General features: G+C 44.7%; 1 protein-coding gene across 2 annotated transcripts in view; it reads right to left on the reverse strand.

The window, feature by feature from the left end:
- ADGRE3 (adhesion G protein-coupled receptor E3) overlaps window positions 1–23,153 on the reverse strand; it is a 59,992-nt gene extending 36,839 nt beyond the window's left edge. The window contains exons 1-6 of one of the 2 annotated variants that reach the window (XM_045379790.3): window positions 23,054–23,153; window positions 14,263–14,313; window positions 9,273–9,392; window positions 7,824–7,979; window positions 4,165–4,202; window positions 81–264 (exon numbers count right to left, since the gene is read on the reverse strand). In XM_045379790.3, coding sequence (XP_045235725.2) covers window positions 81–264; window positions 4,165–4,202; window positions 7,824–7,979; window positions 9,273–9,392; window positions 14,263–14,313; window positions 23,054–23,078 — 574 coding nt within the window. In that variant the 5' untranslated portion in view covers window positions 23,079–23,153. Of the gene's footprint in view, window positions 1–80; window positions 265–4,164; window positions 4,203–7,823; window positions 7,980–9,272; window positions 9,393–14,262; window positions 14,314–23,053 lie in introns of those variants that run through there. The other variant, XM_074026148.1, reaches the window with a different exon arrangement.
- Between the last annotated feature and the right edge of the window lie 1,934 nt (window positions 23,154–25,087).

Below are 25,087 nucleotides of genomic sequence, written 5' to 3' on the forward strand. Positions count from 1 at the left end.
TGTTTTTTTTCTAATTGCCTAACCCAGATCCCAGCTGCTAACCAGTCCCCAGTGTGTATCAGGCCTCATTATTGTCTTACCCACACTACTGTTTTGTATTTTCTGGACTTTTTGTTCTGGAGCTTTCAAGGCAGTTTCTAGAACTTTCGATTCCACATCCCGGAGAATAGTGGTAGCTGTGGATGAGATTTCTTGCCTCCCTTCTGTTCTCCATAAAGTCTGATTGGTGAGAAGTGACTCAAATGTGTCCACAATCTTTTGCAGCTTTGAAGACATAAAGAATTTTCATTTTTAAAAAATGTAATCTGGTAAGTCCCATATCCAAAAGAGCAGTCGAAAGGATGAGAAAGCAGGCTCTGGAGCTGGAGGAACCACGTTCAAATCCTGGCACTTCACCATGTCCCAGCTGTGTGCCCTGGGGCAAGTCACTCAATCTCTCTGTGCCCCAGGACAGGAAAAGGAAATCCTAGGGTTTTCTGGAGAATTAAATGAGTTAACAGATGCTATGCTTTTAGGACAGTGTCTGTACTTGGCAAAAGCTATGTAAAGGTGAGTCATTACTATTATTTTTGAGACAGAGTCTTGCTCTGCCGCCCAGGCTGGAACGCAGTGATGGGATCTTGGCTCACTGCAGCCTCCAGCTCCGGGGTTCAAGCGATTTTCACGCCTCAGCCTCTTGAGTAGCTGGGACTACAAGTGCAGGCCACCATGCTTGACTAATTTTTTAATTTTTAATTTTTTTTTGGTATAGACAGGGTCTTGTATGTTGCCCATGCTGGTCTGGAGCTCCTGGGCTCAAACGATTCTCCTGCCTTGGCCTTCCAAAGTAATGGGATTATAGGAGTGAGCCACCGTGCCCGGTTGGGTTAGTTATTATTAACATTTTTTGCCAACAAGGTAGTGATAAGTTTGTTAGAAATAGACCAGTCGTTCTCGATTGGGGAGTGATTCTTTTTTTTTGAGACGGAGTCACCCTCTGTCGCCCAGACTGGAGTGCAGTGGTGCGATCTTGGCTCACTGCAAGCTCCGCCTCCCGGGTTCACGCCATTCTCCTGCCTCAGCCTCCCGAGTCGCTGGGACTACAGACACCCGCCACCACGCTTGGCTATTTTTTTTTGTATTTTTAGTAGAGACGGGGTTTCACCATGTTAGCCAGGATGGTCTGTATCTCCTGACCTTGTGATCCTCCCGCCTCGGCCTCCCGAAGTGCTGGGATTACAAGTGTGAGCCACCGCGCCTGGCCTGGGGGGCGATTCTTCTACTCCCTCCACAGGGCACATGTGGCGATGGCTGGAGACATTTTTGGTTGTCACTGTCACAACAAGGAAGTGGCTGCCACTACTGAAGCAGTGTCATTGTTTGGGGCAAATACCCGGAGTTTGTCATCTTGCGCCAAGATTAAGGACATGGACACGCATGAAGAGTAAGTTTAGGAGTGGAGGTTTAATAGGCAAAAGAAAGAGAAAAGAGAGCTGTGAGCAGTGGCTCATGCCTGAAATTCCAGAATTTTGGGAGGCTGAGGTGGGGGTGGATCACCTGAGGTCAGGAGTTCAAGACCAACCTGACCAACATGGTGAAACCCTGTCTCTACTGAAAATGCAAAATTAGCCAGGGGTGGTGGCACATGCCTGTAATCCCAGCTACTTGGGATGCTGAGGCAGGAGAGTGGCTTGAATCTGGGAGGCGGAGGAGGCAGAGGTTGTAGTGAGCCAAGATTGCATCACTGCACTCTAGACTGGGCGACAGAGCGAGACTCCATCTCAAAAACAAAAAAAGAAAAAAAGAAAGAAAGAAAGTAGAACAGCTCCCTCCCTTGCGAGAAAGAGGGATGCCCGAAAGGAAAATCCCGCTCACTGACTAGATTTTACAGTCAGGCGCTAGATTTTATAGTCAGGCTGAGGAGGCGGTGTCTGAATTACGTAGGGCCCACAGATTGGTTGGGCCAGGTGTGACATTTACATACTGCTCGGGGAAGGCCGGTTGCCCTACCATCTTGTCTGCTCCTTACTGTACACATGACTGGCAAAGAGAAGGGAAGATAGAGCTGCCATTTTGATCATGTCTAGTCTCAGGTAGCTTTTTCGTATTGGCACAGCTGCTGGCATTGACCCATAAGCTTCCAGCTTGCTTGTCTATGTCTGCAGCTCGATTTTACAGGCTGCTCTTTGTTAGAAAATAAAATGATTCACTTTGGGAGGCTGAGGCAGGTGAATCACGAGGTCAGGAGATCGAGACCATCCTGGCTAACATGGTAAAACCCCGTCTCTACTAAAAATACAAAGAATTAGCCGGGCGTGGTGGCGGGCACCTGTAGTCCCAGCTACTTGGGAGGCTGAGGCAGGAGAATGGCGTGAACCCGGGAGGTGGAACTTGCAGTGAGCTGAGAGTGAGTGCCACTGCACTCCAACCTGGGAGACAGAGCGAGACTCCGTCTCAAAAAAAAAAAAAAAAAAAGAAAAGAAAATGATTTTGGAGCTGCTCTTTGTTAAAAGGAAAACCTCACTGAGGACTTCCTTACCCTCACTATCTGCCTAAGTAATTTCTTTTTAACTCCTATATCACTATTTATTTATCTATTTTTGAGATGGAGTCTTGTTCTGTCACCCAGGGTGGAGTGCAGTGGCGTGATCTCGGCTCACTGCAACCTCCGCCTCCTGGATTCAAGTGATTCTCCTGCTTCAGCCTCCTGAGTAGCTGGGATTACAGGCATGCACCCCCATACCCAGCTAATTTTTGTATTTTTTGTACACATGGGAATTTCATCATGTTGGCCAGGCTGGTCTTGAACTCCTGACCTCAGGTGATTCACCCATCTTGGCCTCCCAAAGTGCTGGGATTACAGGTGTGAGCCACCATGCCCGGCCTGATTACTTAATTCTTTATTTGTTCATTATTTCAATGACAATTCCTTGAACTCCTAATTTGGGGTTGGTCTTCTTTCCTTCCTCAAGAAGCTCACAGTCTAGAGATTGATTACATGATGTAATTACATATTTATATAAATGCTGTCAGTTGGCCAGAGACAATAATGGATACCATTGGATACTTGGATCTCTTTTTTGCAGCAGTGTGGCAGGCCTTAATGTACTCTGTCTTGGTCTGTCTTTCTTGGTCTGGGATAGATTCCTGTCTTTAGATGGCAGCGCGCACACACACACACACACACACACACACACATTCACACACTGTCATATGTAGGTACCTACGCGCACACTGTGTGTGTCTATACCTATATCTATAAGTAGATATAGATATAGATCCCTCTTGGTATATGCACGGAATTGGTTCCAGGACCGTCCATGTATGCTCAAATCCAATCCGTGCATACTCAAGTCCCATAGGGTCCTTTGGAACTCGCTCATGAAAAGTCAGTCCTTCCTCTTTGTGGGTTTTGCATCCTGACTATATATATATATATATATATATTTTTTTTTTTTTTTTTTTTTGAGACAGAGTCTTGCTCTGTCACCCAGCCTGGAGTGCAGTGGCAGCATCTCCTCTCACTCTCACTGCAGCCTCTGCCTCCTGGATTCAAGTGATTCTCCTCCCTCAGCCTCCGGGGTTGCTGAGATTACAGGCATGCGCCACCATACCTGGCTAATTTTTGTATTTTTATTAGAGATGAGGTTTCACCATGTTGGCCAGGCTGGTCTCGAACTCCTGACCTCAAGTGATCCACCTGCCTCGGCCTCCCAAAGTGCTGGGATTACAGGCTTGAGCCGCTGTGCCCAGCCCGGCAGTACTGTATTTTTGATTCACATTTGGTTGAAAAATGTCCTTGTGTAGATGGATCCCCGCAGTTCAAATGTGTGCTGTTCAACTGTATATATAGTGATATATCTATAGTGAGCTGGATAATGATACACATATAGTGGTATACCTAATGGTATATCTATATCTATCTATAGGTATATGTATATATACCACAGATATATATAATATATAATTATATATAATATATAAATATGTACTATTGTGTAGTAATATGATATATGGTAATCATATATATTTACATATAATATGTACTTTATCCTGAATAATATATATTTTTATATAATATATATTTTGTCCTAAATCCATCCCCATTTGCTCACTTTGGGCTTTGTAAATATTTGTTACTGATGTTGTTACCTGGGTAGGCTCCGGGGATCAGCCTGCACTCACCTCTTTCTTGGCTTGGGTTGTCTTTGAGGAGTTCGTGTCTGCAAAAGACATCATGATGGAGTTACTATTGGAACTGAGAGTGACCAGGCAGAGGGGTGGGCAGGTGGGGTAAGTAATGGGGTAGGCAACTTTGCACCTAGAAGGTGAAAGCCTGAACTCATAGTCTTTATCTGTTGTTTATTTTTTAAAAAATTAAAAAATTTTTAATTTAAAAATATTTATTTTTATTTTTATTTTTATTTTGAGACAGAGTCTCACTCTGTTGCCCAGGCTGGAGTGCAATGGTGCAACCTTGGTTCACTGCAACCTTCACCTCCTGGGTTCAGGTGATGCTTATGCCTCAGCCTCCTGAGTAGCTGGGATTACAGGCATGCACCTGCAGGCCCGGCTAATTTTTGTATTTTTAGTAGAGAGGGGGTTTCACCATGTTGGCCAGGCTGGTCTCAAACTCCTGACCTCGTGATCCGCCTGCCTCAGCCTCCTAAAGGGCTGGGATTACAGGCATGAGCCATTGCACCCGGCTTTGTTTTTTTTTTTTAGGCAGGGTCTCATTCTGCTCATTCTGTTGCCCAGGGTGGAGTGTGGTGGCACAATCTTGGCTCATTGCAATCTCAGCCTCCTGGACTCAAGCAATCCTCTGCTTCAGCCCCCCGAGTAGCTGGGATTATAGGCATGTACCACCACACTCGGCTAATTTTTTTTTTTTCATATTTTTTGTAGAGATGGGGTTTTGCCATGTTGGCCAGTCTGGTCTCAAATTCCTGACCTCAGGCGATCCACCCACCTTGGCCTCCCAAAATGTGAGGATTACAGGCGTGAGCCACCGCGCCTGGCCTCCAAATTCTTTTATTCCAGCTTGACTGGAAATTAGAACTGAAATAGCCAAGAAAACAGAAAATTAGAAGCCGCCTGTGTTTAAAGTCAGCCTGGATGGGAATGATAACCGAAACAGAAGCATCAACGTCTGGTCATCAGCTGTTAATGAAGACATTTGTGTTGGTTCCTGTGCTTAGTGAGGGCATCTCTACTTTAGAAATTCGAGGAAGGGTGCACCTGTAGACCCAGCTGCTTGGGAGGCTGAGGCAGGAGGATCACATGAGCCCAGGCGTTTGAGACCAGCCTGGCCAACATGGCAAAACCCTGTCTCTACCAAAAATAAAAAATTAGCTGGGCATGGTGGCGGGTGCCTGTAATCCCAGCTACTTGGGAGGCTGAGGCAGGAGAATCGCTTGAACCTAGGAGGCAAAGGTTGCAGTGAGCCGAAGTCCACCACTGCACTCCAGCCTGGTAGACAGAACGAGACTCTCTCTGAAAAAAAAAAAAAGAACAAGGAAAGGCTAGCAAATGTTTACATATGTTTTATCATCATGCTGAGGTTAAATCTGTACTTATTCTACGTCTTGGTTTTCAGCTCAGTCTATTTGCTTGAAAGCACAAACAGCTTTGTTTTAATACTGAACATTTTATTTTAAGAGTTCAAGAACTTTGACTTACAAGCCTGAGTCTAGAATATGTTTGTTATAGGAAGCCGTATTCATTGTAGAGAATTGCCCTTTTGAACCAAAGCTACACACTTTATCACTGGGCGGGGATGTGGGTTGCTTAGAGCTGCCAGCCTTGGTAATAACGAGCCCCAAATGGGCTCAGTCTTTGTAAAAGGATGGTGCAGAACTCTTAACATTAGGAAAACAACCAAAGGCATTTTTCTTTTTTGTAAAATAAGACAAATTTAAGAGATTAACATCAGAACCCAGGTAGAATCACTGTCTGCCTCTACACTGTCAATAGAGGTGCACATTGCTTAGTAAAAGACAGATTTACGGCTGGGCGCTGTGGCTTATGCCTATAATCCCAGCACTTTGAGAGGCCAAGGCAGGAGGATTGCTTGAGACCAGGAGTTTGAGGCCAGCCTGGGTGACTTAGTGAGAATCCCATCTCTACAAAAAACGAAGAAATTAACCAGGTATGGTGGCTCACATCTATAATCTCAGCTACTCAGGAGGCTGACGTGGGAGGATTGAGCCTAGAAGTTCAAGGCTGTAGTGAGCTTTGATGGTGCCACTGCACTTCAGCCTGGATGACAGAGTGAGACCCCATCTCTGAAGAATTTTTAAAAAGTCTCTCTTATTATCCCAACAGTAGCCAATACCTCATGGGTGGTCTACCAAGTCTCATCTCTTTTTCCCATATAGACTTTGCCCATCCGTGTTTTCCATGGGAGTGGTCATATTTATATGACACAGCATCTCTCCCTGGACACCGATCCACGGGTTCACATGAGGCTCAAACTGGGCCAACGTGTTCATTCCCGAGGAATTTGCAGTGGGGTCTCAGAGAGAGAGTCAACTGATCTATCTTTGGTTGGTTGGGGGAAAACAAAAACAAAAACAAAACAAAACAAAAACAAAAACAAAACAAAACAAAAACATGGTAAGATCTGGAGTGGTTGGTGGTCATATTTCCCCCCCCCCTTTTTTTTTTTTTGAGACAGAGTTTCGCTCTGTTACCCAGCATGGGGTGCAGTGGTGCGATCTTGTCTCACTACCACCTCCGCTTCCTGGGATCAAGCGATTCTTGTGCCTCAGCCTCCCCAGTAGCTGGGATTACAGGCACCCACCACCACACCCAGCTAATTTTTGTATTTTTAGTAGAAATCGGGTTTCGCTATGTTGGCCAGGCTGGTCTTGAACTCCCGGTCTTGAGTGTTCTTTTTTGTAAAATAAGACAAATTTAAGAGATTAACATCAGAACCCAGGTAGAATCACTGTCTGCTTCTACACTGTCAATAGAGGTGCGCATTGCTTAATAAAAGACAGATTTACGGCTGGGCGCTGTAGCTTATGCCTATAATCCCAGCACTTTGGGAGGCCAAGGCAGGAGGATTGCTTGAGACCAGGCCTTGGCCTCCCAAAGTACTGGGATTACAGGCGTGAGCCAACCCTCCCGGCCGATGGACATATTTTCTGTCCTGTGGTCTAGGAAGCAGAGAAAGCCAGCCTGCAGTGAAAGAGAAGAAAGGAGTAGACCCAAAGACGATCAGAGACAGGGAATAGGAGATGCACACTAGGGGTGTCGAGTCCCAGTTTTAGTTAATTCCAGAAGCCCAGCTGCATTCCTGTCCTTGCAGGGCATGGCCATGCATCCTTTTCATAAACGCTTCTTTTCTGCCTGTTAGCCTGAGTGAGTTTCTCTTCCTTGCAATTCCAAGAATGTGGTCTCAATCACCACCTTATCACTTCCTCCATCTCCAAACTACAGTTCCCCTTCTCACCCCATTATTTCCCTCAACTTGAACTTCCTTCTTTCCTTCTAGTTCCCTGCAGAACATAAAAACCATATCGTGGCCCCACAACAAGTACATATTTTCTGATGTGAGAGTCAATAAAAAATGAGGAAGGACTCCTGTCTGTAAGAAGTCCCAGCACTTTGGGAGGTTGAGGCCGGTGGATCAAAAAAATTAGCTCGGAGTTGTGGTGCACGTCTATCATCTCAGCTACTCGGGAGACTGACACAGGAGAATCGCTTGAGCCCAGGAGGCGGAGGTTTCAGCCACTGCACTCCAGCCTGGGCTACAGAGCGAGACTCTGTCTCAAAACAAAACAAAACAAAACAAGCAAACGAGAAAATAGAGGAAGGAAGGAGGACACAAACGTTCTTACCCTGACAGGTGTTCTCACTGGAATTACTGAATCGTTCTTCCCCAGACTGGAGTCTATATCCTGGGACACAGCGACAGTAGAAACTTCCTTCGACATTGTGACATGCGGCGTTTGATCCACAATATACACTATAGGGTGGTCCACATTCATTAATATCTGGAACACGAAGAAGGAATTGTGTCATTCATTCAGCAAAGATTTATTGAGCATCTACTATGTGTCAGGAGTTGCGCTCTTTACCCCAGGGTCTGTCCTGGCTTTCCGAGACAAATCAGTTTAGGTAATGATTATCTTGGTTTTTTGCCGTCTTCATTGACTTTGGTAGGGTTCTTCAAGAAGCAGACGTTGAGATGAGGATGTAAGTACAAGTACTTTATTTGGGAGGGGATCCCAGGAAACACTGGGAGGGAAGTCGTGAAATGAAACAAGAAACTCTCTTTTCTTTCTGAGACACAGTCTCGCTCTGTCATCCAGGCTGGAGTGCAATGGCAGGATCTCGGCTCTCTGCAACCTCTGCCTCCTGAGTTCAAGCAATTCTCCTGTCTCAGCCTCCCAAATAACTGGGATTACAGGCAAGCACCACCATGCCCGGCTGATTTTTGTATTTTTAGCAGAGACAGCGTTTCACTATGTTGGCCAGGCTGGTCTCAAACTCCTGACCTCAGGTGATCCATCTGCCTCGGCCTCCCAAAGTGCTGGGATTACAGGCGTGAGCCACCGTGCCTGGCTGAAACAAGGAACGATCTCAAATGAACAGCCAAGTTTCCAAAACAGCCCCCGTTTTGCCTCCCTTTTGCTCCTGTCTCTGGATGACTGGCAAATTACCCCTGGACAGGTGCAGGGGTCACACCTGTAATCCCAGCACTTTGGGAGGCCGAGGCGGGAGGATTGCTTGAGCTCAGGAGTTTGAGACTAGCCTGGACAACATGGTGATAAACCATCTCTACAAAAAATAAAAAAAAAATTAGCTGGGCGTGGTGGCACGCCTGTAGTCGCAGCTACTTGAGCGGCTTGATTCCAGGAGTTGGAGGCTGCAGTGAGTGGCTTATTTATTTTGATCAGAGAGTCTCGATCTGTCGCCTAGGCTGGAGTGCAGTGGTGCAATCTCGGCTCACTGCAACCTCTGCCTCCCAGATTCAGGCTATTCTCATGCCTCAGCCTCTTGAGTAGCTGAGATTATAGGCGCCCACCACCATGCCCGGCTAAGTTTTGTATTTTTAGTAGAGATGGGGTTTTGCCATTTTGGCCAGGCTGGTCTCGAACTCCTGACCTCAAGTGATCTGCCCACCTCGGCCTCCCCAAGTGCTGGGATTACAGGCTTGAACCACTGTTTCCAGCCTGTGGTGAGCTTTGATCATGCCACATTAGTCCAGCCTGGGCAACAGAGCAAGACCCTGTCTCTAAAAATAATAATAAAATAATAATAATAATAATAATAAAATACTTTACCGTTACATGTCTCCAAGGGGAATGTGAATAGTTTCTGCTTAGATCCAGAAATATATCCACTGTTGCAGGTGCAGTGACTGTTATTGACACAGGAAGCATTTGGGGGGCAGTTACAGGAAGCTGCAGGGAGAAGAGAGGCAGGTTAAATGGACTGGGGTCACAAACTCTCCTGTTATAATTAGGCCCTGCCTCTGGATCACCTGAGGTAAGGAGTTCAAGACAAGCCTGGTCAACATGCTAAAACCCCATCTCTACTAAAAATACAAAAAATAGCCAGGTGTGGTGGCTCATGCCTATAATCCTAGCTACTCAGGAGGCTGAGGCAGGAGAATTGCTCGAACTCGTGAGGTGGAGGTTGCAGTGAGCTGAGATTGCACCACCGCAGGAGAATTGCTCGAACTCGTGAGGTGGAGGTTGCAGTGAGCTGAGACTGCACCACCGCACTCCAGCCTGGGTGACAGAGGGAGACTCCGTTTCAAAACATATATATTTGTTACATAGGTATACGTGTGCCATGTTGGTTTGCTGTACCCATCAACTCGATATTTACATTAGGTATTTCTCCTAATGCTATCCCTCCCCCAGTCCCCCACTCCCCTGACATATTATATACGTAAATAATAATAATAATAATGAGGCCTCGCCTCTGGGCAGGGCCTTTCAAGGCTGAGGAAACCTGTGTCTTTTCCTCTTGTGAGATCTAAGCACATTAAAAAATTAGAGTGTCCAGGCACGGTGGCTCACTCCACCTGGTGAGAATTTTCACATGGTGAAACCCCGTCTCTACTGAAAAATACAAAATTAGCCAAGTGTGGTGGCAGGTGCCTGTCATCCCAGCACTTTGGGAGGCTGAGGCGGGTGGATCACCTGAGGTCAGGAGTTCAAGACCAGCCTGACCAACATGGTGAAACCCCGTCTCTACTAAAAATACAAAATTAGCCGAGTGTAGTGGCTCATGCCTGTAATCCCAGCTACTCAGGAGGTTGAGGCAGGAGAATTGCTTGAACCCGGGAGGCGGAGGTTTCAGAGAGCCAAGGTCACACCATTGCAATCTCACCGTGGTGAGAAGCATGGTGAGTGGCATGGTGAGCATGCCTATTAACATCTGTAATTCCAATGCTTTAGGAGGCCAAGGTAGGAGGATTCCTTGAGGTTGGAGTTGGAGAGCAGCCTGGGTAACATAGCAAGACGCTATTGCTATAAAAAATAGTTTAAAAATTAGCCAGGCATGGTGGTATGTGCCTGTAGCCCCAGCTACTCTGGAGGCTGGAGTGGGAGGATTGCTTGAGCCCAGGAGTTTGAGGCTGCAATGAGTCGTGGTCATGTCATTGCACTGTAACCTGGGTGACAGAGTGAGGCTCTGTCTCTAAAACAAACAAAAAAATTTGAATTTCTAGGGTACCATGGGAGATAGATTCTGATCATGGTATATGTTAAGATATTTTTTCTTTAAGCTTCATGATCATGAAAATGATAAATTCACAGAATTGAAAAAAAAAAATCCAACAATAAGTCTCTTATTACCCCAGATTCTGAGCTGTCTACTGCCTATTGTATACTTTTCAGAAAAATTCCAATCCATAAACACACATATGTGCATCCTTTTTCTTTACATTATAGGAACATAATACACATACCGCTCTGTTCTTTGGTTTTCATGTAAAATTTTGCCTGAGATTTTTTTCCACAGCTTCACGTGTGGAGAAACCTCATTATTTTAAAAGGCATTGCAGTGTTCATCCTGGGGATGGACAGTGCCAAATATGCAACTGAAGCAGGGGTGTAATTGACCATGCACGCAAGTCTTAATGCATTTTGGATTTTGTTTTATTTTACTTTATTTTTTAAGAGATAGGGTCTCGCTCTATTGCCCGGGCTGGCGTGCAGTGGCATGATCATAGCCCACTGCATCCTCAATCTCCTGGGCTGAAGTGATCCTCCTGCCTCAGCCTTCTGAGTGTCTCAGATTACAGGCATGTGCCAAAATGCCCAGCTAATTAAAAATTTTTTTTTGTAGAGATGGGGGTCTTGCTGTGTTGCCCAGGCTGCTCTCTTAACTCCTTGGGCTCAAGTGATCTACCTGCCTTGACCTCCCAAAGCACTGGGATTACAGGTGTGAGCCACCATGCCTAGTCTTTGGAATTTTATTTTTGGGTAAAAATAAAATTATATGTTATATAATTTGTATGTTATAATATAATATATAACAATATATAATTGTATATTATATAAGTTATATATTTATACACATATATACACATACACACACACATACATATATATATATAGTGTTTTCTTTATCCACTTGTTGACTGATGGGCATTTGAGCTGGTTCCATAGTTTTGCAATTGTGAATTGTGCTGCTGTAAACATGCTTGTGCAAGTATGTTTTTGTATGATGGTTCTTTTCCTCTGGGTAGATACCCAGTCGTGGGATTGCTGGATCAAATGGTAGAGCTACTTTTAGTTCTTTAAGGAATCTCCACAGTGTTTTCCAAGGTGGTTGTACTAGTTTTAATTCCCACCATCGGCGTAAAGTGTTCCCTTTTCACTACATCCAAGCCAACATCTATTATTTATTTATTTATTTTTGGGACAGAGTCTCGCTCTGTCGCCCAGGCTGGAGTGCAGTGGCTTGATCTTGGCTCACTGCAAGCTCCGCCTCTTGGGTTCACGCCATTCTCCTCCCTCAGCCTCCCGACTAGCTGGGACTACAGGCACTCGCCACCACGCCAGGCTAATTTTTTTGTGTGTATTTTTAGTAGAGATGGGGTTTCACCGTGTTAGCCAGGATGGTCTCCATCTCCTGACCTCGTGATCTGCCTGCCTCGGCCTCCGCTGGGATTACAGGCGTGAGCCACTGCGCCCGGCCAATATCTATTAGTTTTTTGATTATGGCCATTCTTGCAGGAGTAAGGTGGTATTGCATTGTGGTTTTGATTCGCATTTCCCACATAATTAGTCATGTTGAGCATTTTTTCATGTTTCTAGGCCATTTTTTTTTTTTTTTTTTAAAGACAGAGTCTTGCCCTGTCGCCCAGGCTGGAGTGCAAAGGTGTACTTTTGCACTCCACTGTAGCCTCCACCACCCAGGTTCAAGCGATTCTCCTGTCTCAGCCTCCCGAGTAGCTGGGGTTACAGATGCACCCCACCACACCTGGCTAATTTTTGTGTTTTTGGTAGAGACGGGGTTTCACCATGTTGGCCAGGGTGGTTTCAAACTCCCGACTTCAAGTGACCCACCTGCCTCAGCCTCTCAGAGTGCTGGGATTACAGGCGTGAGCCACTGTGCCTGACCTGTTGGCCATTTGTATATAGAAGAGGTGGTATTGTACTCAGTGGAGCAAAATAGTCATCCACTAAGTATGCACAATTCTCCTAGGGGGACAGGGAGAGGCGGTACCCTCTGCCACTCGTTTCTTTCCTATCCCTTCCCTTCCTGCCTAGGTTCTGCTTAGTCAAAGTCAGCTCTAAAAATCTACTCTTAATCTTTTCTAGGACTTAATACCTTACCATAGTGAGTATGCTGGTTTACTCAGTATGGGGAGTGGGAGGCTGGGGGAGGGATAGCATTAGGAGATATACCTAATGTAAATGTCAAGTTGATGGATGCAGCACACCAACATGGCACATGTATGCCTACGTAACAAATCTGCACGTTGTGCACATGTACCCTAGAACTTAAAGTATCATAAAAAAAAAAAGAAAAAAAGGAAATTTACCATCTTAGCCATTACTAAGTGTACAGTTCAGTGGAATTTAATACATTCATAATGTTGTGGAACCATCTCCATAACTGTTTTCATCTTGTAAAACTGAAACTCTATACCCACTGAACATTCACTCCAGGCTGGGCTTGGTGGCTCATGCCTGTAATCCCAGCAATTTGGGAGGTCGAGGTGGGCAGGCGATTTGAGGCCAGGAGTTGGAGACCAGCCTGGGTGTCATGGTGAAACCCAGTCTCGACAAAAAATGCAAAAATCAGCCCAGCATGGCGTGTGTCTCTAGTCCCAGCTACTCGGGAGGCTGAGGCACAAGATTCACTTGAACCCGGGAGGCAGAGGTTGCAGTGAGCCGAGATAGCACTACTGCACTCCAGCCTGGGTGGCACAGTGAGACTCTGTCTCAAAAAAAGAAGAAGGCCGGGCGCGGCGGCTCAAGCCTGTAATCCCAGCACTTTGGGAGGCCAAGATGGGCGGATCACGAGGTCAGGAGATCGAGACCGTCCTGGTTAACACGGTGAAACCCCGTCTCTACTAAAAAATAACAGAAAAAGTAGCCAGGCGAGGTGGCGGGCGCCTGTAGTCCCAGCTACTCGGGAGGCTGAGGCAGGAGAATGGCGTGAACCCGAGAGGTGGAGCTTGCAGCGAGCTGAGATCCGGCCACTGCACTCCAGCCTGGGCGACAGAGCGAGACTCGTCTCAAAAAAAAAAAAATTAAAAAATTAAAAAAAAAGGAAGAAGAAGAAAAAAAGAGACTCTCAGGCTCCACCCTACACCTGAGTCCTTCCCAGATTCTTAACCCGCAGAAACCAAGAGTGATAACCAGACAAACTTCTTTTTTTTTTTTTTTTTTTCTTAGATTCAAGAGGTACATGTGAATCCAGAGAGAGAGTCCCAGGGGAGTAACGTTAAACAGAAATGACCTTATTTCATTGTTTGTTGACTTGTTTATAATCAGAATGATAATAATTACCGTTCCTTTGTCTCTTCCCACTAGAATGTCTGCTTCATGAGACCTTGTGTGTTTTATTTTCTGTTCTATCTCCACGTTGTACCCATTGTGGTTAGCAAAAACAGACAGATTAAAAATCAAACAAGAAGATAAATAAAAGGCTATATCAATTAAGCAAACAAGTAATGAAACACAGGAGCAAGCCTTCCCAAATATTGCTCTCAGAACAGGCACTTTTCTCAAGCCCATTGGAGAAAAGTAGATCCAGGTCCAGCTCTGGGTCCACACCTTCCCTGTCCTGGCTCTGAGCACTCACCTTTGATTTTCGGAATCACAGCTCCAAAGAAGCTCAGCAGAAAGCAGAGGCCTGGAATAGATGGGAAACAGAAGGGAGAGACACGAAACAATTGAGGAATGATTCCAAGAAATGCCCCAAGGGCTGTGTGTCAGTTATCTATCACTGTAACAAATCACAAAAATGTAATGACTTAAAAAACATTTTTGTTGAGTATGGAGATCTCTCAAAGAACTAAAAATAGGACCGCTGTTGGACCCAGCAATCCCACTACTGGGTATCTACCCAAAGGAAAAGAAATCATTATATCAAAAAGACACCTGCACTCATATGTTTACAGTAGCATTATTCACAATAGGCAAGTCATGGAGCCAACCTAAGTGTCCACCAACAGTTGACTCGATAAGGAAAATATGCCATATATGCACCATGGAATACTATGCAGCCATAAGAAAGAATGAAATCATGCCCTCAGCAGCAACACTGATGGAGCTGGAGGTCATTATCCTAAGTGAACTAACTCAGAAGCAGAAAATCAAATATTGTATGTTCTCACTTATATGTGGGAGCTAAACAACAGGCAGACCTGGACGTGAAGATGGAGACAATAGACTCTGGGGATTTCATAATAGCCATGACTTGGCTATTGTGAATAGTGCTGCCATAAACATATGAGTGCAGGTGTCTTTTTGATATAACGATTACTTTTTTTTTTTTTGGAGACAGAGTCTTTTTCTGTCACTCAGGCTGGAGTGCAGTGGCGCAATCTTGGCTCACCGCAACCTCTGCCTCCCAGGTTCAATCGATTCTCCTGCCTTAGCCTACCAAGTAGCTTGGATTACAGGTGCTCGCTACCACTCCCGGCTAATTTTTCTATTTTTAGTAGAGAGGGGGGTTTCAACATGTTGGCCAGGCTCGTGTTGAACTCCTGACTTCAAGTGATCCACCTTGCCTCAGCCTCCCAAAATGCTGAGATTACAGGCATGAGCCACTGTGCCTAGCCCAGTGATTATTATTATTATTTTTTTGGGTAGATACTCAGTAGTGGGATTTCTGGGTCCAACAGTAGTTCTATTTTTAGTTCTTTCAGAGATCTCCATACTCAACAAAAATGTTGTTTTAAGCCACTAAAAAAGGGGAGGATGTGGGGTGGTGAGAGTTGAAAAATTACCTATTGGGTACAATGTTTAATATTTGGGTGATGGATACATCAGAAACCCAGTCTCCACCATTATGCACGTAATATCCATGTAACATTCAAGCACATGTACCTCTTGAATCTAAGAAAAAAATGTTTGTTTTGTTATCACTCTTGGTTTCTGTGGGTCAAGAATCTGGGAAGGGCTCAGCTGGGTGGTTCTAGCTTGATGGTCTCATATGATTGTAGTCAATTAGTGGATGGGGCTGCAACAGCTGAGAACTAGCTGGGCATTGTTGTCCCTTCACCTGTTGTCTCAGGGTGATGGGCTGCTTTGGGCTTCCTTCCAACATGGAGACCTGAAGCAGGCTGCTTTAATGGCACATCTAAGCTCTAAGCATGAGTGTCCCAGCCAGTGAGGCTGTATCTCCTCTTGACACTCATCCCTGAAAGTCACCTAGCTCTACTTTCATCATATTCCCTTGGTTACAAGCAAGTTACAAGCTCATTCATATTCAAGTGGAGAAGAATCAAGTTCTTCCTCCTTATGAGAGACCAGCAAGATTCTAGAAACACATTTTGGATGGGGGATATTATTTCCGCCTTTTTGGAAAATAGTCTGCTCAGGCTGGCTCTGTTGTGTCTGGTAAAGAGCCCTTTGCTCTTCCCCATGCCTTTCCAACATCAGGAGGTGTCATCAGTCATGTTCCTGTTTCTGCAAAGACCTAAAGATGCTGGACAGATGGACTGCTTTTTTTCTCTTCCTTTCCCAATCTTCCATCCCTCTGATCACTTGTTCTCACTGTACCTTCTTTTCATTCTCTTATGGCTTCCGTGGGTCAGGAATCTGTGAAGGGCTCAGTTGGGTGGTCCTGGAATGCTTATTTACAGAATTATTTGCCATTTGTAAGAATGGTATTAAAAATATTTAACAACTGGTATGGTGCAGGAATTGACCAATAGAATAAACCCGGGAGACCCTCTCTGATGCATCAGGCATTAGCCTTTCAGCTGCTCAGTTGGGGTCCCCAAGCAAGGTCTGGACTGGCAGGAGTGTCCCAGGAACTGGTTCTGGGTAATGATTATTTACAAATGGTGTGGAACTTTTTCAGTATAAACAACCATCATAGCCTTCTGGTGTGCACTACTTGAAATTGAGCTCTGGTGACTCATAACCTTATTTGCAACATTGGTTATCCCCTAAGAAGGTGGATCCTGATAACAAAAGGGTCTTTGTCTGCCAAATAGGGTAATGGGTATAGATGAGAGTGAACTATTTTGGTGGAGCTGGGATAAAGTTTGATTTCTGTGCATGATAAAGGACCGGGGTTGGAAGGATCAAGAGAAGATCTGAGGCTGAGAGTCTAGAGTAGGTGGAGAAGGGACACTGTGGCTACCCAGAGGAGGCTCAGCAGGGAGGAGATGTGGAAGCTGATGGCTAAGAAGCGAGACTTGAAGCAGGTGGGACTTTTTCTGAATAAAATGTAATGTAGCATCCCTCTATCTTGCCTATGAATGAGATAGTAAAATCTACCTTGCTCACTGATTTTTCCCCATGTTTAAAGTTATGATACAATACACATAACATGAAATTTACCATCTTAACCATTTTTAAGTGTACAGTTTAGTGGAATTCAGTATATTCATAATGTTTTGCAACCATCTCCATAACTCTTTTCATTTTTTTTTTTGAAATGGAGTCTCACCCTGTTGCTCAGGCTGGAATGCAATGGTGTGATCTTGGCTCACTGCGACCTCCACCTCCTGGGTTCAAGCAATTCTCCTGCCTCAGCCTCCTGAGTAGCTGGGATTGCAGGCACGTGCCTCCATGCCCAGCTAATTTTTGTATTTTTAGTAGAGATGGGGTTTCACTATGTTGGCCTGGCTGGTTTTGAACTCCTGACCTCATGATCTGCTCGCCTCGGCCTGCCAAAGTGCTGGGATTACAGGTGTGAGCCACTGCACCTGGCCAACTCTTTTCATTTTTTAAAACTAGAACTCTATACCGCTGAGTATATCTTACTCTCTCCTGTCCTGTGAGTTTCCCACTAAAAGGTTTGCTGCCAGACATATTGGATCTCCTTTACATGTTATTTGTTTCTTTTTTTCATGCTGCTTTTAGGGTCCTTGACCTTTGAGAGTTTAATTATTATATGCCTTGGAGTCTTCTTGTTTTAATTGAATCTCCTTGGTGATCTTGGACCTATATGGATCCTATATGGATATTAATTTATTCCTCTAGATTTGCAAACTTCCCTGCCATTATTTCTTTGAATAAACCTTCTGTCGACAAAAAGAGTCAAACTCTGCAAAATATTTGAAGAGATTTGTTCTGAGCCAAGTATGAGTGACTAATGGTCCATGACACTGCCCTCAAGAGATCTTGAGAACATGTGCCTAAGGTGGTCAGGGTACAGCTTAATTTTATACACTTTAGGGAGGCATGAGGCATCAATCAAATACATGTAAGATATACATTGGTTCTGTCCAGAAAGGTGGGACAACTGGAAGTGGGGCTTCCAGGTCATAGACAGATTGAAAGATTTTCTGATTGGTAATTGTTGAAAGAGTTGTTATTGTCTAAAGACTTAGGAATGTGGCTGGGTGCGGTGGCTCATGCCTGTAATCCCAGCACTTTGGGAGGCTGAGGCAGGCAGCCTGAGGTCGGGAGTTCGAGACCAGTCTGACCACCATGGAGAAACCCTGTCTCTACTAAAAATACAAAATTAGCCGGGCGTGGTGGCACATGCCTGTAATCCCAGCTTCTTGGGAAACTGAGGCAGGAAAATGGCTTGAACCTGGGAGGCGGAGGTTGCGGTGAGCTGAGATTGTGCCATTGCACGCCAGCCTGGGCAACAAGAGTGAAACTCCAACTCAAAAAAAAAAAAAAAAAAAGACTTAGGAATGTTTGGGTTAAGATAAAGGAGTCGTGGAGACCAAGGTTTTATCACACAGACTGTAAATGTTTCTTTTCTTTTTTTTTCTTTTTTTTTTTTGAGACAGAGTCTCACTCTGTCACCCAGGCTAGAGTGCAGTGGCACGATCTTGGCTCACTGCAAACTCTGCCTCCCGGGTTCACGCCATTCTCTGACCTCAGCCTCTTGAGTAGCTGGGACTACAGGTGCCCACCACCAAGCCCAGCTTATTTTTTGTAGTTTTAGTAGAGACAGGGTTTCACCATGTTAGCCCGGATGGTCTCGATCTCCTGACGGCCTCCGAAAGTGCTGGGATTACAGGCATGAGCCACCACACCTGGCTGATTGTAAATGTTTCTTATCAGACTTAAAGAGTTTGTTGGAATTCTCAGTAATTCCAAAAGGGAGGAGTGTATAAAGAGGTATGTTCCACTCCCTCCCATTTCCCATCATGAGCTAGTTTTTCAGCTTAGCTTTAGAATGCCCTTGTTGAGAGGAAGGGTCCATTCAGATGGTCAGGGGGCTTAGAATTCTATTTTTGGTTTACACTTCTACCCCTATCTATTTCTTCACTCCCTCTTTTAGGTCAATTACTCTTAGATTTACCATTTTGAGGCTGTTTTCTGTATCTCATAAGCATTTAAACATTTTTTTCTTTTTTTTCCCCTCTGACTGTATTTTTGAGTAGCCTGACTTTGAGCCAACAGAATTTCTTCTGCTTGATCAATTCTTCTGTTGAGACAGTTGATGCATTTTTTAGTTTGTCAATTGCATTTTTCAGTTCCAGGATTTCTGTTTGACTTAAACACTCACTCCTCATTGCTCACTAATGTCTTGGAGAGAAAATTTCCTTTGTGGGGGAATTGTGCAAAGGTCTCAACCCTATTTCCATAATGCCTAAGAGAAAATAGCTCTTACTGCATACTATGCACTTTACACACATACGCTCATTCAGTTTTGCAATGACTTTAGCAGGAAAGTGCTATTAGCATCATCTCCGGTTTTCAGATTAAGAAATGGAGACACGGGGAGGGTGAGTAGCTTGCTCCATTCCCTGGGGCTAGTCAGTGGCAGAGCTGAGGTTAAACACGGGTTCTGGGTTCTAGCTGATAACCCATTACACCACATAGCCTCTCCTTCAGAAATCCCACAGGGGACTACATGCACGGAAGTGCTGTTCAGATTGTAAATACTAGGTTGGCATATTTATTGTGACAGTGACTTGTCCTTTTTCTCCCGGCAGATGCCACTCACCAGATCTGACTGGAGCCTCAAAGTCCAGTACAGAGTGAGATGTGACTTGGTCATTTAGGGCAGTGCAGACCAATGGCAGGATTTTGGAGAAGAGGCCCTGGGGGCTAACTGTGTGACTCTTCAAGATTGGCAATGGGAGCAATCTAAATCTTTCTGGATCCCTCTCTTGAGTTTCCAATTGCTGCTGTCACAAATTACCATGAATGTAGTGGCTTAAAGCAACACTGATTTATTCTCTTGCAGGTCTGGAGGTCAGAAGTCTTAAATCAGCCTCTATAGGCTAAAATCAACAATGTTAGCAGGGCTGGTTTCTTTTGAAAGCTCTAGGGGAGAATCTGTCTCCTTGCCTTTTCCAGCTTCTAGAAGCTGCCTGCAATTCTTGGCTCATAAACCCTTCCCCCTTCTTTAAATCCAGCAGCACGGCATCTTCTTGTCTTCCTGATCTTCCACCTTCCTCTTAAGAGGACCTTTGTGATTATTATATTAGGCCCCCTGGAAAATTCAGGGTACTACCCCCATATTAAGATTCTTAGCTTAATCAACATTTGCAAAGTTTCTTTTACCATGTAAGGTAACATATTAACAGGTTCCAGGGATTAGGATGTGGATGTCTTTGGGGGGACTGTTATTTTTCTTCCCATAATTCTCACTCTTCCCCTAAGAAGACGCCAGGTCCGGTTTGTTATCAGTTACTTATGCAATTGCATTCATAGAACATTTTGAATATTCTCAGCTGGGCTTAACATCAGGCTGATGTTTCCTTTAAAGTCCCCTTCCTCCTACATTTTTTATTTGTATTTTTATTTTTTTGAGGCAGGTTCTCTTTCTGTTGCCCCGGTTGGAGTGGTGCAATCATAGCTCACTATAGCCTTGCACTCCTGGGCTACATGCATGAGATACCACTTGTGGCTAATTAAAAGTTTTTTTTTTTTTTGGTAGAGATTAGTCTTAGTTTGGTAGAGATTAGTCTTTAGTCTAACCAGCAAATTACTCACTAATTTGGGCATGTGTCTTAAGTTAGGGTTTCTGAAGAGTCATTGGTGTGTCAGAATCCCAGAGTTCTAAGAAACTTTAGAAATCATCCACTGACTCATTTTGCAGATAAGGAAACGGGCCCCCTGGGGTTAAGTGGCTGGCACACTAGTTGGGGAAATTTGGGTAAGTTGTTTAACCTCACTAAGTTTCCTGATGTGAAATAGGGTGGCAGTATGACCTACTTTGTGGGGTTTTGGAGATGACCCAAATGAGGGACTGTATGGAGCACAATGTCAGGCAGAAAGTCCTACACTGACGCTGGCTGCCTCTGTCACCATTTGATTTCCTCCTTTCCCATTTGGATGCTTTTTCTTTCTTTCTTGTTGCCTAATTGCTCTGGCTTGCTGCCTATATTATCATTTGAGCTCTGTTGCTCAGGCTGGAGTGCAGTGATGCAATCACAGTTCATTGTAACCTTGAACTCTTGAGCTCAAGCAATCCTCCCACCTCAGCCTCCAGGGTAGCTGGGACTACAGGTGTGTGCCACCAGGCCTGGCTAATTTTTTTTTTTTTTTTTTTTTTTTCTAGTATTTCGTGGAGACAGAGTCTTGCTATGTTGCTCAGATTGGTCTCGAACTCCTGGCTCCAGCAATCTTCCTGCCTTGGCCTGCCAAAGCTCTGGGATTATAGGTATGAGCCACCATGCCCAACCCTAGAATCTTAATTCTTGACCCAATGCTCATGTCTTCACCCTTGCCTGTACCATCTAGTGATACGGGCTAAAAGTTCCTGGATGACGGAAATTCACTGATAATCCACCTCGGAAGTGTCGAGGACTCTGTCTCCAGTTGCAACAAGGCAGGCTTCATTCATGTTTGATTCCACATATACTGAAACACCTCTTATATATAAGATGCTATGCTAGGGGTTACAAAGGTGAGGGAGACACGGCATTAGGATTTAAATGTAGCTTGTATTATTTTGATCAAATTTATGGCCTGTCAACTGCCTCTGCAGCAGAATAGCTGTGAGGCTTTGAGCAATTCACACAACTTCTCTATGATGCAATGTATTATCTGTAATGTGGAGATGCTGTGTGACAATGTAAAGCAATTTAAGCCTAATGTCAGGCTAAAGTAGCTGCTTAATAAATATAAGCTTTGATTGATATTGGGACTGTCCATATTGTTAATTCATCTGGAGCTGGAAAGATGGATGGGATTTCATCTGTACAGAGATGGTGGTTGAAGCCATGGAATTAGGAGATTCCTATAGGGAGAGGGAGTGGAAAAACAGAAGACTCCCCAGGAAGGATCCTGTGGGAGGAGCATTATAGCAAAGATCCAGAGACAGATGGTTTGGGTTCAAATCCCAGTTATTTACTAGCTGTGTGATGTTGGACAAATAACATAACCTCTCTGTGTCCCGGTTTTCTCAGCTGTAAGATGAGGATACCCCATGAGCGTACTGATGATGCAACAGATTAGTACATGTAAGATGCATAGTGAGTTTTCAAAAATGTTGATTATTATTATTTTGTTTGTATAAATTTATGGGATACAAGTGTAATTTTGTTGCATGCATTGATTGCGCAGTGGTGACTTTTAGAGTATCCACCATCCAAATGATGCACATCATACCCATTAGGTAACTTCTCATTTTCCACTCTCCTTCTACTCCCTCTGCCTTCCCAGTCTTCATCGTCTAATCATTCTACTCTCTCTGTCCATGTGTCCACATTATTTAGCTTCCACTGATAAACGAGAACATGAGGCATTTGTCTTTTGGTGTCTGAGTTATCTCACTTAATATAATGACCTCTAAAATTAATAATAAAATTATCATTTATTTTCTTGTCACAGGAAAATGATAAAGGAGGGAGAAGAAAGAATAGCAAGAGAAAAAGGAAAAAAGTCAGGGCAGGGCTAGGTTGCAGAAGTTATCAAGAAGGAGAGGACATCAGTTAGAAAACAAAACTCGCCAAGAGGAAGATGAACAACCTATTAGAGGCTGGGTGCGGTGGCTCATGCCTGTAATCCTAGCAGGCCGAGGCAGGCGGATCACCTGAGGTCAGGAGTTTGAAACCAGCCAGGGCAACATGGTGAAACCCCGTCTCTACTAAAAATACAAAAATTAGCCAGGTGTGGTGATGTGTGCCTGGAATCCCAGCTACTCAGGAGGCTGAGGCAGGAGAATCACTTGAACCCGGGAGGCAGAGGTTGCAGTGAGCCAAGATCGTGTCACTGTGCTCCAGCCTGGGTGACAGCAAGATTCCATCTCAAAAAACAAAACAAAACAAACAAACAAAACAAACAAAAAACCAAGCTACCAGATTGGGTAAGGAACATTTTAGGGATATTTGAGAGCATACTTTGAATAGGGTAGTCAGGAAGAAAACTATACTCCAAAGGGAAAAGGTGAGAATGTTCAGAGCAGAAGAAAGAGGAGGAGAAAATAACCAATTGTTGAACAAAGTGGCCCCTGACTGGGGGATAGGTTAAGTCTCAGTCATTGCTACAGTCACACATACCTGGAAGAAGGGATGACCCCTGCATTCCTGTGGTACAGGTATCCCACGCCAGCCAGCCCTGGAAGCTCCCTACTGTGCCGTAAGCCAACCACTTTTCCTTGCTGAAGAAATCTCATGAGGATTGATGTATGTATCTCAGGTCAGCTGACTCATGAAATTACTATCAGAAAAGCGAACTGCTTCCCCTCTTTCGCCATCAGACTCATGGTTCTGCTTTTCGTTTATTTGCTGTACCTTCTCTGCTTAGCTGTTGTTGATCACCTTTAGGATGATTGAGTTGGTAAACCCTAACAAAGAAATGCCCTGTAAGTTACATCACATTGCCTGAGGATGAGGAAGTGCCTTTGGGACCAAAATAAATCTTAAATAACCCTGTGGTTTTGAGCTGGGTAAACCAGATTTTAGGGCATCCGTGTTGGTATCTGAAGTTTCCAGAGGAGTCATTTTCACATATCTTTCTCTTCCCCCAGTAGATGATACTTACTGGTTATGATTGCTGAGCCAGAAGAAGTTAAGAGTCCCAAAGTCTCATAGAAGGTAATACATTATTTGGTTATTTGGACCAACCCTAACCAGTCACAGGATTTGGGAGAAAAGGTCTCTAAATCTATCCTTCCTCCAACAAATATTTATTTATTTATTTGGGTCTTGCTCTATTACCCAGGCTGGAGTGCTGTGACACAATCATAGCTCACTACAACCTCAAACTCCTGGGCTCCAGCGATCCTCCCACCTCAGTCCTCTGAATTGTTAGGACTACAGGTGCATGCCACCACGCCTGGCTAATTTTTTTTTTTAGTTTTATTATTTTTTTTGAAGAGAGACAGGGTCTCACTTTGTAGCCCAGGCTTGTCTTGAACTCCTGGGCTTAAGCAATCTTGCCTCAGCCTCCCAGTGTTGGGATTACAGGTGTGAGCCACGGCACCTGGCCTCCCCTGCTGCAAACTCTTCTAAAGTTCTCCATTAGACTTAAAACACCAGACTTCCTACTAAAGCAGTGTCATTGTCTCGGGTTCATCCTCTCATGTCAAGGAAATTAAGGATGTGGACGCACAAGAAATGAATTTAAGGCCGAGCACAGTGGCTCACCCCTGTAATCCCAGCATTTTGAGAGGCTGAGATGGGTGGATCACCTGAGGTCAGGAGTTCGAGACCATCCTGGCCAACATGGTGAAACCCTGTCTGTACTAAAAATACAAAAATTAGCTGGGCATGGTGGTGTATGCCTGTAATCCCAGCTATTCAGAAGGCTGAGGCAAGAGAATTGTTTGAACCTGGGAGGCAGAGGTTGCAGTGAACGAAGATTGTGCCACTGCATTCCAGCCTGGGTGACAGAGTGAGACTTCATCTAAAAAAAAAACAAAAACAAAAACAGTGAGTTTAAGAGCAGAAGTTTAATAGGCAAGAGAAGAGAAAAAAGAGAAAAGCTCTATCCTGCAGAGAGAGAGGGGCTCCCAAGCGGGTCTTCCGGTCTCGTGGTGAGATACATGGGGTTTTACAGCCGAGCTTGCGGAGGAGCTGTCTGATTGACATAGGGCCCGAGAGATTGGTCGGACTGGCTGTGCTGTTTGCATAGCACACAAAGAAGCTGGCCGCCCCATCCTCATCTTTTATTATGCAGATGGAGTCTCTGCCTGGCTGGCACCATGTTGCCTGCTTTTATACTGCACACATGGTGATAAAGAAAAGGGAAGAGGGAACCTCCATGTTGTACTTGCCTGGCCTCCAAGGAGCCTTTTCCTATTGGCACAGCTGCTGCATTGACCTTCGCAAACTTCCAGCTTGCTTATTTATGTTTGTAGCTCGATTCTACAGACTGCTGTTTGTTGTGGTGGTGATGATGATGATGATGGTGATAATAACAGTCGCGGTGGTGATGGTGACGGTGGTAATCATGGTCGTGGTGGTAGTCATGGTGGAGGTATAGGTGGTGGTGGTGACGATGATGGAAGAGATGATGATGATGGTGATGATGGTTGCGATGATGGTGAAGGTGATGAAAGTGATGGCGATGGTAGTAGCGATGGTGGCGGT

Source organism: Macaca fascicularis, chromosome 19 (genome assembly GCF_037993035.2).
Source record: "Macaca fascicularis isolate 582-1 chromosome 19, T2T-MFA8v1.1".
Taxonomy (NCBI): Eukaryota; Metazoa; Chordata; class Mammalia; order Primates; family Cercopithecidae; genus Macaca; species Macaca fascicularis.